Source organism: Scyliorhinus torazame, chromosome 1 (genome assembly GCF_047496885.1).
Source record: "Scyliorhinus torazame isolate Kashiwa2021f chromosome 1, sScyTor2.1, whole genome shotgun sequence".
NCBI lineage: Eukaryota > Metazoa > Chordata > Chondrichthyes > Carcharhiniformes > Scyliorhinidae > Scyliorhinus > Scyliorhinus torazame.
This window is the reverse complement of record NC_092707.1, coordinates 116,424,300-116,438,105: the sequence shown is the minus strand read 5'-3', so window position 1 is coordinate 116,438,105 and position 13,806 is coordinate 116,424,300. Positions and strand designations below refer to the sequence as shown.

General features: G+C 45.3%; 1 protein-coding gene across 1 annotated transcript in view; it reads right to left on the bottom strand.

Annotated features, from left to right (window-relative positions):
* LOC140411239 (uncharacterized) overlaps window positions 1-5,760 on the bottom strand; it is a 233,364-nt gene extending 227,604 nt beyond the window's left edge. Inside the window, exons 1-2 of the mRNA XM_072500354.1 lie at window positions 5,679-5,760; window positions 3,165-3,327 (exon numbers count right to left, since the gene is read on the bottom strand). Of these exons, the coding sequence (XP_072356455.1) occupies window positions 3,165-3,314 (150 nt within the window). The 5' untranslated portion in view covers window positions 3,315-3,327; window positions 5,679-5,760. The remainder of the gene's footprint in view (window positions 1-3,164; window positions 3,328-5,678) is intronic.
* Between the last annotated feature and the right edge of the window lie 8,046 nt (window positions 5,761-13,806).

Here is a 13,806-nt window from a genome sequence, read left to right as displayed (position 1 = left end):
CTACCCCGCTAATCACGTTCATATGTTTTGGTCCTGTCCAAAGCTAGAGGATTACTGGAAGGAAGTTTTTAGGGTAATTTCCAAGGTGGTGCACGTGAAACTGGACTCGGGTCCCCGGGAGGCCACATTCGGGGTGTCGGACCAGCCAGGATTGAAAACGGGTGTGGAGGCAGATATCGTAGCCTTCGCCTTGTTGATCGCCCGAAGGCGGATCCTGCTGGGATGGAGACCAGCCTCTCCACCCTATGCCCTGGCGTGGCGGGGGGACCTGTTGGAATACTTGACCCTTGAGAAGGTTAAGTTTGAACTGAGGGGAAGGACGGAGGGGTTCTACAAGTCATGGGCATTATTCATTATGCACTTTCAAGAACTGGATAACATCGAACATTAGTTGGGGGGAGGGTGACTATGGGTAATCCCTGATTCCTTTTTGTCATTTGTTTATATAAACATGCGGGCTGATGTTTGGGGGTTGGTGGGAGGATGGGATCGTTGCTTTTGTTATGGGGATTGACATATCTACTGCTGATTATTGTTTATTGTTGGTGGGTGTAAATTCGGGAAAAAATGTGAAAAAGGAGGAGAATAAAAATATATTTTTTTAAAAAGTAAGTCAGGGTTGGTAATAAGATTTTCCTGTCGAGGATTCCGATGGCAGCGATGTGCTGAGCAGCACGAGCACTGGCTCCCAACAGGGCACTCGGGTTTGACCATTTCTGCCTGATGTATGGGTGATTCTTTTTTGAGGAAACGGGAATAGATTGGCTGAATAAGATCCCCCTGTTCATGTAATATCCAGCAGGAGCAGTTCCAAGCAGAAGTTGGGAAAAGGAGTGTCAACGAAGTCTGGAGCTCGTAGAGCCCATCAGGGGAAAACATGGCGGCGACGGCTTCTGCTGAGGCCCCTCAATGGACAATCAAGAAGTTGGTTAGCTTCCTGGTCGATGAATTTAGGATGCAGCGACAGGCGATGACTGAGGATCTAGTGAAGGCAATGGAGGCAGATTTGGCCCCAATCCAGGCGACCATAGAAAAGTTGGGCTGACGGATGGAGGTACACAAAGAGACAATTCAAAAGGTTGAAGCGGCGCTCTCTGATCACAGTGATCAGATTGTCTCATTGGAGGAGGGGTGATGGTGTTGACGGGTGAACGGAGGCCAAGGTGGACGATCTGAAGAACCTCTCCAGATGGCAATATTTAAGGATCGCCAGGCTGCTCGAGGGCCTAGAGGGTTCTAGCTCCATGGAATATATGTTCAAGATATTCGGAAAGTTGGTGGGGGAGGGGGTCTTCTCAATCCCTCCTGAGTTGGGCCGGGCCCATAGGTCACTGAGGCAAAAGCACAGAACGGGGGAGCCATCTTGGGCCATTGTAGGCATGTTCCATCAATACCTGGATATGGAGCAGGTCCTGAGGTGGGCGAAGGACCATCGGGTATGTAGATGGAAGGGCCATGCCATCAGGATATATCAAGATCTTGGGACAGAGGTGACGAGAAGAAGTACAGCAATTAATAAGGCCAAGGTTGCACTGTATTAGAACAATGTGAGGTTTGGTGTGGTCTTGTCTTCAGTAACCTTCGAGGACCTAGACTGTTATATCGGCATTCCAGAAGATGCAAACAAATTTGTCAGGAACTGGGATGAACGAAAGTGAATGAGGACTATTGAGTTTGTTGTTTGTTTATGGTTAAGTTCATCTGTTCTTGTACCTGGTAGGGAATTTTTGTGATGTGGGGGATGATTTAGGATTGTGTGTGGGCTTGTCAGTGGGTGTTTGTAAGGGGTGAAGTTGGGGATTATATATTGTACTGTTGAGCATTGGTTTATGCTGGAGGGGGAACTGGGTATTGTTTCTTTCTCCTCTAGGATTCCGTATTAAAGTTTGCTTTGGGCAGCGGGGGGAGGGGGGAGGGTGGTGTTGATCTTGATATAATGTTGTATTGGCTTTGATCTTTTCCCTGTGTGAGGGTCACCCTGCTAGTGGCGTAGCTATGTAACATGAGCAGAGAAGAGGGGATGGCTGCAGCTTGTTACCATGCGATTTTCTTTCTTTTTTAAGCTTAGGTTTTTGTTTAGGTTAAGGGTTAAGATGGGGGTAGGGGGCTTTTGTTTTTTGATTGGTTATTTGGTTGGTTACCGGGATGGGGTGGGGAGGGGTTTATTAATCAGCGCCCATATGACCACTTGCTGGGAAGGTCATTAGCTCAAGGGAGGCAGGGCGGCACGGTGGCACAGTGGTTAGCGCTGCTGCCCACGGCACCGAGGACCCGGGTTCGATCCCGGCCCTGGATCACTGTCCATGTGGAGTTTGCACATTCTCCCCGTGTCTGTGTGGGTCTCACCCCCACATCCCAAAGATGTGCAGGGTAGGTGGATTGGCCACACTAAATTGCCCCTTAATTGGAAAAATAAAAACAATTAAAGATCACAGGGGACTAATAAATAGGGGGTTGCTCCCGTTAATTGCATGAAGATTGGCCTTAAGAGGTGATTATTTGTTTCTCGCCACGCTACGGGTTCTGCCAACGGGGGCGGGGTGGTTAGATCGCAAACAGATCGACACTGGCGCGGTTCTTGATTTTGGTCTCTCCCGCGATCTAATGCCTTGTTGCACTCTCGCTTAAGCACTACGAGACCATTAAATTGCACCTATTAAGTCATGCACTTACCAAATTTTTAAAAATATTATTTTTCCTGTTTCATGGTATCATCTGCTTCCCCTAACAGTTATGAAGCCAATATCTGAATGCAATAGGTTTGCATAAAAACAAAGATTTATTTTTAAAATATAAACATTTCTACATTAGATAACGTCGTTTATCGCCATAGAAGCAAATTGTTGCTTCTTTAGAGGTGTATTAAACAATAAGGTTTACTGGTTATTTTAGGTGAAGCATCATTATATGGAAAAAAAGAGATAGGAATAAAAACATTCAAAATGTGATAAACCCAGGATCCTATATAGAAATGGGATAGGATAGTGAATTATTTATATTTATTGGCTGCAATCACTCCAGGCAACACTGATTCTTGCAGAAAATCTAATACCAAATAAAGTTTCACGATTATTCCCTGCAATGAGAATGTTAGAAAATGTGCTTTATTATTCTATATGTATATATAATAAATAACTCTGCTAAAATAGTTTTGAATCACTTACCTCACGAGTGTACTTTTTATTTTGTTCAATACCTTTCTTCACTTTTGTACGTACTGAAGGCACTTCACAATCCTTGGGGAGGGCTTTGATCTCGGGATTTAATGCCACTGGCTCAGTTTGAGGTTCAGAACCCACAGAATCCTCAGTCATGCTTTTAAAAAACCTGCAGTGAAGAAGCATTTTTCTGAGACAGTAATCCCATCTCAGTGTTCAGATTATAAATTGCTTTAGCCTTACTCCCTTTGTCTATGATATAATTTGAAATCTCAATATTTGCAGCCTTGCAATCTCACCAATCAGCTACTTTTCCTTACATAATTTAACACTATTCATGCACACTATATTACATCAAAGGTAAATCTGTACATCGTTTAAAATTTAGATATCACAGAATTTTTACAGTGCACGGCGAGGCCATTTGGCCCATCATGTCTGCACCAGCTCTCCAAATGAGCAATGCACTTAGTGCCATTCTCCAACTTTCTCCCTATGAACCTGCACATTCTTCCTTCTCGGATAACAGTCTAATTCCCTTTTGAATGCTTCACATGAACCTGCTTCCACCACATTCTCAGGCAGCACATTCCAGACCTTAATCACTCGCTGCGTAAAAATGTTTTTTCTTATGTTGCTTTCAACTTTAAAACTGTGTCCGGTCATTCTCCATCCTTTTACAAGTGGGAACAGTTTCTCCCTATCTCCTCTTTCCAGACCATTCAGGAATTTGAATACATCAATCAAATCTCCTCTCAACCAAAAGGATATGTCTATTTTCCCAGTAATAACATCACTATATTTCACCATTAGTCCATCAATGTGGACGCCATCACATATTAACACGGAACATAAGGCCGATAAAAATCTACAAATACAATAGTACTGGGTGAGGGGGAATGAGAATTGGTCAAACACATAAATTCAACAGCATACCTGGAAGGGATGAGGGAAGGGATTGGGGAGCAATCAATCAATGTTTCCATTCATAACTGTTATCTAGTGATCCTTGCTGTATCTGGGGTGAAGACTGAATTGAGCGTGGTTATCATGCTTGGTATGATTCAACAGTCTGCTGACACTTCCTGACCATAATGGGTTATTTGGATGAAATACCAGTTACTGACACCAGATTCCTGAATAAAGTGTCAGGAGATGGAGGTGGGGGCGAGCATTGCGGGGGGGGGGGGGGGGGGGTGCCCTCTCAAAATTTTCAGGTGCAATTTAGAGAGGAAGAAGAAATGATTGAATTTTCTCAACTTGGATCGATGACATATGGATAATCTCAAAGGTGATGAGCAGAAGCTCCCCCTTGCCAAAAATTATGACAACTTAATCAGAAGACCAAATATACCACTTGACTGGATAACTCAACCAAGTCTCTCTGATTCCTAGTGCAAAGGTGATGAGTTAAAAGCCAAGAGCAACCTTACACTCAAACTTGCCTGCTGCAATTTGCTGAGCTTGTCAATTTTCACATAGCCCAGCCTATTAGAGAAGAGGCCTGTTTGGATCATGTCCACTGCTGGTTTAGCACAGACTGCAATTAATTATAAGTTGAGATGTGCAGCTTGGCCAATTGCCTCGTCCAAGATGGAAAGCACTTCAGGGCAGGTGGCCTACAAGGGAAGTAGTATCCCATTCACCAGTCACCCCTGTGCTCCCTGACATTGGCTCCGTGTTAGGTAACAGCCTCTACCCTCCCTATCCCCCATCCCTATAATCTCCTCCAGAGTAACATGCCTCTGACATCTGCTTTCCTCCAATTCTGGCCTTTACAGCATTCCTAATTTTAACCGCTGCACTATTGGCGGCCATGCCTACAGCTGACAAGGCTCTATGATCTGGAATTCCCTTTTATTTATCGTTCCTCTGTTAACAAGCTTCTTAAAACCTACTTCTTTGACCACGCTTTTGGTTATCTGTCTCAATATCCCTTTATGAGGCTTGGTACCAAATTGTGTTTGATAACACTCCTGTGAAACACTTGGTACTTTCTACTGCATAAAAGATGTACAGCTACAAGTTGTTGTTTTGTTGAGAATCTTTCAGGTCTTCCTGAATGGATTCAAAATCAAACAGGGAATAAAAGTTTCACACTTGGTCATTTTGTTCGAGCAAGTCATTTTTGAGCCAAAAATATAACTTAAGAAGTACAAACAGGAAATATTCACAACATACAATGTATTCACAAGGAGTTACATATTTTTCAAAGCACAGCACGAAAACAGACCAATCATCCCAAATGGTCAGTGCTAATGCCCATACAAGCATATCACTATAACCTTCGATAAAAATAGAAAATGCTGAAAACAATCAGCCGGTCTGGCAGCATCTGTGGCGAGATTTCCAGCAACCGCAGTATTTTGCTTTTATTTGCTATAACCTTCTATTCCTTTGTTTCTCATGTGCTTCTTTAGGTTTCCCTTAAATTTTTAACCACTCCATATGGAGTTCCACATTCTTACTCCTCTTTGGGGAAAGAAGTTTCCTTCTCTGTTTAAATATTGTTAAACTTACCAGCCGCACAGTGTAAATGCTAAATTACTAAGTGTAAAAATGATTGACTTAAGAGTCAGATAAACCTCACAAGTTTTGAAACTGACAGTGCACCAATGGGAGAGCAATGTTCAGATATCTAATAAGCATCAAAGATCCTAAGTGAAAAATATGCTTGTTTCTCGGAAATCACCTTAGTAACAGAGACTCTTAACTAAATAATTGTGATGTCACAGAGCATGAGATTCTTTGACCCTTTTATCATTACCATTTGATAAGACTGGAATTTATTGTATTTCCTTGACCTTTATCTGTTACACACTTTTCCAACAAAATCTGTAACATTAGATTTAAACCTTGGAATTTTTTGTTCCATATACAACCCAATTTGTGTGTCCTGGCATTTCAAGACTTCCAACCACCTGCAATTGGAATGGATCCAAAGTTCCCGAGACTTTAATGGAGGTAAACACCCAGAATCATGGGAGAAATCCAGCCCTTTGAACCAAACATAGCAACCAGAAGGCTTCCTGACCAAAGTTCCCTGTAACCATTAAAAAAAAATTTATGGATGTCATTTTCAGTTTATGTGGTCTAGCTGCCTGCCCAATCAGATCCTCTAACTTAGTCGAAGGAGGTGAAACACGATACCATTCTTCACTTCTTCTGTCTATCTCATGCTGCTTTCGCTGTTTGGCTTCTGGCAGTCCTTCCTAATTGGTGAATCTGGAATATTTCCAGACAAATGAGGCACAAGATCCAGAGTTAAAGTAATTGATAAATGAATGAAAGGCAACAGGGACAAAACAAATTTAGACAGCACGTTATGATTTGGATGGAGAGTCGGAAAGAGCAATGAAAGCAGAAAATGGAGGAGCATTCAAAAGAAAATGGGATAAATATTTGAAGGAAATAAATACAGGAGTATGGGAAAGAGTAGGGAGTGGCACTAAATGGATAGCTGTACCAAACAACCAGCATAAGCACAATGGGCCAAATGGCCTTCTTCTATGTAGTGCAATTCAATGGTTTTATGAATAACGTCAAAATTCAGCGTCTGCAGCACATTGAGGATAACCTCCTTCAATGTCATGTGCCATGACCACCATGCGAAATGGGATAGATCTTGAACAGATCTAGCACTCAAAACTGGGCATCCATGAGCGGCTGTGACTCACCGTCAGCAGAATTGTACTCAACCACAATTTGTAACCTCATGGCCCAGCATATCCCCCACTCTACCATTACTACCAAGCCAGCCTAAAAGATCAGTATTTGCAATCACCTTCAGCCAAAAGTGCTGAGTGGATGATCTATCACTTCCTCCCGCTAAGGTTCCCAGCATCACAGATGCCAGTCTTCAGTCAATTTGATACACCCCAATAAATGGCTGATTGCACTGGGTATAGCAAAGGCTATGGGCCCTGACAACATTCTGGCAATGGTATTGAAGACTAGCGTCAAAACTAGCCACAGCTCCAGACAATCTGCTCCAGTACATCTATAACCCTGGCATTTACCTGGCATTCTGGAAAGTGGCCCAGGTGTGTCCTATCCACAAAAAACAGAACAAATCCAACCCAACCAATTACCACCTCATCAGTCCACTCTCGATCATCAGTAAAGTGATGGAAGGTGTGGTTGAAGCAGCACTTACTCAACTGTAACCTCATTGATGCTCTGTTTGGGTTCCTCCAGGGCCATTCAGCACCTGTTCTCATTATAGCCGTGGTTCAAACATGGACAAAGAGATGAATACAAGAGGTGAGGTGAGAGCGATTGCCTTTAACAAAGTGGCATCAAGGACCCTCAGCAAAACCGGAGCCAATGGGAATCAGGGGAAAGCTTGACATTCGTTGGAGTAATATCTAACACACAGGAAGTTGGTTGTGGTGTTGGTGGTCAATCATCTCAGTCCCAGGATATTGCTGCAGGAGTTCCTGAGGGCCAACCATCTTTAGCTGCTTCATCAATGACCTTCTTTCCATCATAAGTTCAGTTCTCTGATGACTGCACAATGTTCAGCACCATTTGTGACTCCTTAGATACTGAAGCAGTCTGTGCCCATATAAAGATGACCTCATCAACATTCTGGTTTGAGCTGATAAGTGGCAAGTAACATTCACACTACACAAGTGTCAGGCAATGACCATCTCCAACAAGAGAGAATCCAACCACCTGCCATTGACATTCAATGCCATTACCACCACTGAATCCCACACTATCAATATCCTGAGGTTACCGTTAATCAGAAACTGATACAGGACTCGCGGACAAATACTGTGGCTACAAGAACAGGTCAGAGACTGGTAATACTGTGGAGAGTAACTCACCTCCTGATTCCCCAAAGCCTGACTATCATCTACAAGGCACAAGTCAGAAGTGTACTGGAATACTCTTGCCTGGATGAGTGCAGATCCAACAACACAAGAAGCTCAACACTGTGCAGGACAAAGCAGTCAGCTTTTTTTAATGCATTTATGGGATATGGGTGTCACGGGCTGGGCCACCATTTTTTGCCCATCCCTGATTACCCTTGTACTGAGTGATTCAGAGGGCATTTAAGAGTCAACCACATTGGTGTGGACCTGGAGTCACATGTAGGCCAGACCAGGTAAGGATTGTAAATTTCCTTCCCCAAAGGACATTAGTGAATGAGATGTGGTTTACGACAATCAACAATGGTTTCATCGACATCACTACTTTTTAATTCCAGCTTCTGTTGGATTCAAATTTCACCATCTGCCATGGTGGGATTTGAACTCGGGCCCCTAGTGTATTATCCCTGGTCTCTGGATTACTAGTTCAGTGACAATAGTACGTTAATACCGCCTCCCTAGCTTGATTTGTACCCGTCCATCACCTTCAACACTCACTCTCTCCACCACCAATGTAGTGGCATAGAGTATGTAACATTTACAAGGTGCACCCAATAACTCACCAAGGGTCCTTGGATAGCATTTTGCAAACCAGTGACCTCCGTCACCTCGGACAAGGTCAGTAGATGCCTGGGAACACCACCCACTTCAAGTTCCATATCAAGCCACACAACACCCTGACTTGGAAATATAACTCCGTTCCTTCACTGTTACTGCATCAAAATAATGGAACTCCCTCCCTAACAGCATTGTGGGTGTACCTACACCAAATGGACTGCCGCGGTTCAAGAAGGCAGCTCACCACCACCTTCTCAAGAGCAGTTATGGATGGGCAATAAATGCTGGCATAGCTAGCAACCCCCACATCCCGTGAAATAATATTTTTATAAACCGGTACCAGTAAAATCGAAGTGCAAGTCTATCACTGAGGAATGATGTTTTGACTTCACACTACTGGCACGGGGAATATCCATCACAATATCAGGAAATTACATCATTTGAATATTGCTTGCCCTTCCAGTTCCACATTATTTGCCTTTTTCAGTGATCTTAGATGTTTCTAAAACTGGTACTAAACATGCTTCTATGATGCAATGCGCTATTCATTCAAAAAGCAGTTTTTAAGCTGTCAGTGTCCAACAAGATAATGGCAATATTTATTGATTAACATAATTATAATAATCTTTATTGTCACAAGTAGGCCTACATTGCAATGAGGTTACTGTAAAAAGTCCCTAGTCACCACATTCCTGTTAGGGTACACAGAGGGAGAATTCAGAATGTCCAAATTGCCTAACAGCACATCGTTCGGGACTAGTGGGAGGAAACTGGAGCACCCAGAGGAAATCCACACAGACACGGGGAGAACGTGCAGACTCCGCACAGTGACCCAGCCAGGAATCGAACTTGGGACCCTGGCGCTGTGAAGCAACAGTGCTAACCACTGCACTACCATGCTGCCCCACTGTGCTACTGTGCTGAAGATCCTTTGCTGAATTTACCAGCTTTTTAAAAACAAATTGCATTGATATAGCTGCTTTCACAACCTTCGGACATTTTGAGGTGCCTCACAGACAATTTAGAGTGCAGTCATTGTTGTAAGGAAACATAAGAACATAAGAACTAGGAACAGGAGTAGGCCATCTGGCCCCTCGAGCCTGCTCCGCCATTTAATGAGATCATGGCTGATCTTTGTGGACTCAGCTCCACTCTCCGGCCCGTTCACCATATCCCCGAATCTCTTTATTCTTTAGAAAGGTATCTATCTTTTTCTTAAAAACGTTTAAAGGAGCCTCAACTGCTTCACTGGGCAAGGAATTCCAGAGATTCACAACCCTTTGGGTGAAGAAGTTCCTCCTAAACTCGGTCCTAAATCTACTTCCCCTTATTTTGAGGCTATGCCCCCTCGTTCTGCTTTCCCCGACCAGTGGAAACAACCTGCCCACATCTATCCTATCTATTCCCTTCATAATTTTTTGTTTCAATAAGATCCCCCCGCAACCTTCTAAACTCCAATGAGTATAGTCCCAGTCTACTCAACCTCTCGTCATAACCTAATCCCCTCAACTCTGGGATCAACCTAGTGAATCTCCTCTGCACTCCCTCCAGTGCCAATATGTCCTTTCTCAGGTAAGGAGACCAAAACTGAACACAATACTCCAGATGTGGCCTCACCAACACCTTATACAATTGCAGCATAACCTCCCTAGTCTTGAACTTCATCCCTCTAGCAATGAAAGACAAAACTCGATTAGCCTTCTTAATCACCTGTTGCACCTGCACACCAACTTTTTATGACTCGTGCACCAGCACACCCAGGTCCCTCTGCACAGCAGCATGTTTTAACATCTTACCGTTTAAATAATAATCCATTCTGCTGTTATTCCTCCCAAAATGGATAGCCTCACACTTGGCAACATTGAATTCCATCTGCCAGACCCTAGCCCATTCGCCTAACCTATCCAAATCCTTCTGCAGACTTCCGGTATCCTCTGCACTTTTTGCTTTACCACTCATCTTAGTGTCGTCTGCAAACTTTGCCACATTGCACTTGGTCCCCAACTCCAAATCATCTATGTAAATTGTGAACAACTGCGGGCCCAACACTGATCCTTGAGGGACCCCACTAGTTACAGGTTGCCAACCAGAGAAACACCCATTTATCCCCACTCTCTGCTTTCTGTTAGTTAACCAATCCTCTCCCCATGCTACCACTTTACCCTCAATGCCATGCATCTTTAGTTTATGCAGCAACCTTTTGTGTGGCACCTTGTCAAAAGCAAATTTCAACACAGCAAGGTCCCACACAAAGCAAACAGAGAAATGGCCAGATTATGTTCAAGTGATGTTAGTTCACGAATAAGTGTTGGTGCGAGCAAAAGGTCTTCTCCATGTTGTTTGGATAGTGTCATGAGATCTTGCACATCTATCTCAAGAGGGCAGCCGATGACCAAAGTTTATCGGCTCATCTTAAACATCACACCTGAATGCATTATTTCATTTAGCATACATTGATGTGTCACCTTATTTTGGTACAGGTGACAACAGTCGGAAAGATCCGAGATTCCACCTTTGGTTGGTGTTGAATTAATTGAACTCAGGTGCACATCATTGGGGACACTGTATTTAGCCAGTGTTTCTGCATTAATGAATAGCTAACCTGAATTTGTTTGTTCTCCTGTACCTTTTTGGAGTGTACACTTGAGTGGCCCATTTTCTGTTCATTTTCGCTCACTTGAATTAGTCTGCACCATCTACTGATTAATGAAAGAATAAAAACTGCGGGTGGGATTCTCGATAGCCCAACGCCAAAATCGTGTTTGGCAATCGGGCGGAGAATGGATTTTCGCGCCGAAATCGGGGCTGGCGCCGGTTTGCCACCAGTCTGCTATGCTCCGCCCCCTCCAAACTGGCATCATCGTGGCGTGCGCGTTTGAACGGCATTGGCACATCATCAGCGGCCCACCCACGATGCTCTGCCCCCGATGGGCTGAGTTCCCATATGAGGTCCCAGTGGTTGGGAACCCGGCGTGTCAGCTGTGCGGACTGTGTCCAGCGTCGCCACACTCAGCCGGGATCTGTGCTGCTAGCCGGGGGCAGGGGGGGCTTCCACTAGGGCTGGGGGCACTGGTGGGAGGTGGCCAGGGGGTGGAGTGTGTGATTGCGGATGGCGGGTTGGGTTCTCAAACGGCTGACGCCATATTGTACGGCATGACTGCTGCAGTTCATCAGCTGTGCGCGTGCGCAGCCTGCGACCTGGCCATTCTCCAGTCGTTTTTGGCGCAGGAGGCGGCAGTTTCAGTTGGCACCTGTGCTAGCCCCACACCAGTATCGGAATCGGTGAGGGTCTCACGCCAATTGTTTGGTCGTGAAAAAACACACATGCTCCGCTGCCATCAACACTTAGTCTCAGAAACGGAGAATCCAGCTCCACATTTGTAAACATTATTTAAAGATTTTCCTTAAAAGTTAAACATTTCTGCAATGGCTCAAGTGACTAAGACAGTGAATAGTCAGACCATATAAACCGGGTTGTAATATAACTGATCTCAGCTACAGTGCTCATATAAGTGCTACATATAATGATGTAAGGGTCCTTCCTGTTGATTGCCTTATTTCCTCTTTCTTTATTTTTGCCGTTATCATTTTTGATCGATGGATGTTTCATGGACATGCATCTTTAAGTCAAGCAGCAGAGAGAACGAGGAATTCAGGAAGTTGCAGCATAGTATTTGGTGCTGCTAGCTTTGGACAGCAGAACCCAGACTTTTCGACACCTGAGAGATGGGTGGGACTCGGTTCAATTGATTTTTAGGTGGTCAACGAATTGGCCAAAAGGCCATTTCCTTTCCGGAAACAGGTAGTGATTGGATCCTGCCTGAGTGGGATGATTTCCAGAGTCCTAAGGAAAGCAGAGTTGAGACCTTCACACAGGGAAGGAACCTGCTCCCTCTCTCCAGAAAGGCTGTGAGTTGCTGTATTTCTGAAACTGCAGAGACCTCAATGAATCTACAATCAAAACCTTGAACTGAATACTAGATGGAAGGAAGAAAAAACTGCATTGCTGTACACAGAATCTGCATGAATCAAGTGAAACCTTCGAACTGGAAGCCTGATTAAGCAAAGATGCTAGAAACAACCATCTGAAACAAAGGGTGGGATTCTCCCCTACCAGGCGGGGCGGGGGTCCCGGCGGGATGGAGTGGCGTGAACCACTCCGGCGTCAGGCTGCCCCACCTTTAGGGGCTAGGTCCGCGCCTGAGTGGTTGCCGTCCTGCCGGCTGGCGTGGAAGGCCTTTGGCGCCACGCCAGCCGGTGCCAAAGGGACTCTGCCGCCTGGCGGAAATCCGCGCATGCGCGGGAGCATCAGCTGACGTCATCCCCGCGCATGCACAGGGGGGGGGGGGTCACCTCCGCGTCGGCCATCGCGGAGGCTATGGCCGACGCGGAGGGGAAAGAGTGCACCCACGGCACAGGCCCACCTGCGATCGGTGGGCCCCGATCGCGGGCCAGGCCACCGTGGGGGCATCCCGTGGGGCCAGATCGCCTTCGCCCCCCCAGGACCCGGAGCCCGCTCGCGCCGCCTGGTCCCGCCAGTAAGTGAGGTGGTTTAATTCATGCCGCCGGGACCGGCATTACAGCAGCGAGACTTCGGCCCATTGCAGGCCGGAAAATCGCCGGGGGGGGGCCCGCTGACCGGCGCGGCGCGATTCCTGCCCCCGCTGAATCTCCGGTGCCGGAGAATTCGACGGCCAGCGGGGGCGGATTCACACCGCCCCTCGGCGATTCTCCGACCCATCGGGGGGTCGGAGAATCCCGCCCAAAGACTCCATCTCTTGACCTTCATTATTATTTTTACACCCCTCTTCTCCCCTGTGTTTGTCTGTCCTGTGTGTATATGTTATTTAGAGGGTGGAGGCAAGTTAAAGTGGGGGATTAGGAATTAGATATTAGTTAACCAGTTATATTGTTGCATATTTCATTACAGTTCTAGTTGTAAATAAAAAGTAATTCACTATGTTGCGACTCCAGGTCAAGTGGGACTGAAAATGACTGCGCACGAGCAAAGGGTGTCATGACAATACATATATACAAATAGTTTGAGGTAAATGGGTCACACCTCCCAAATTACTATCCACCGAGATCTTCAGGAAGTGTGAGCCTTGACATCAGGTGAAACTTAAACCAGTGCAGTGTTTCCACCTCTTCCCCATCACCATTTGATGACATTTAGGTTCTCATAAGAAGGCTACTAATGTGGATGACGTACA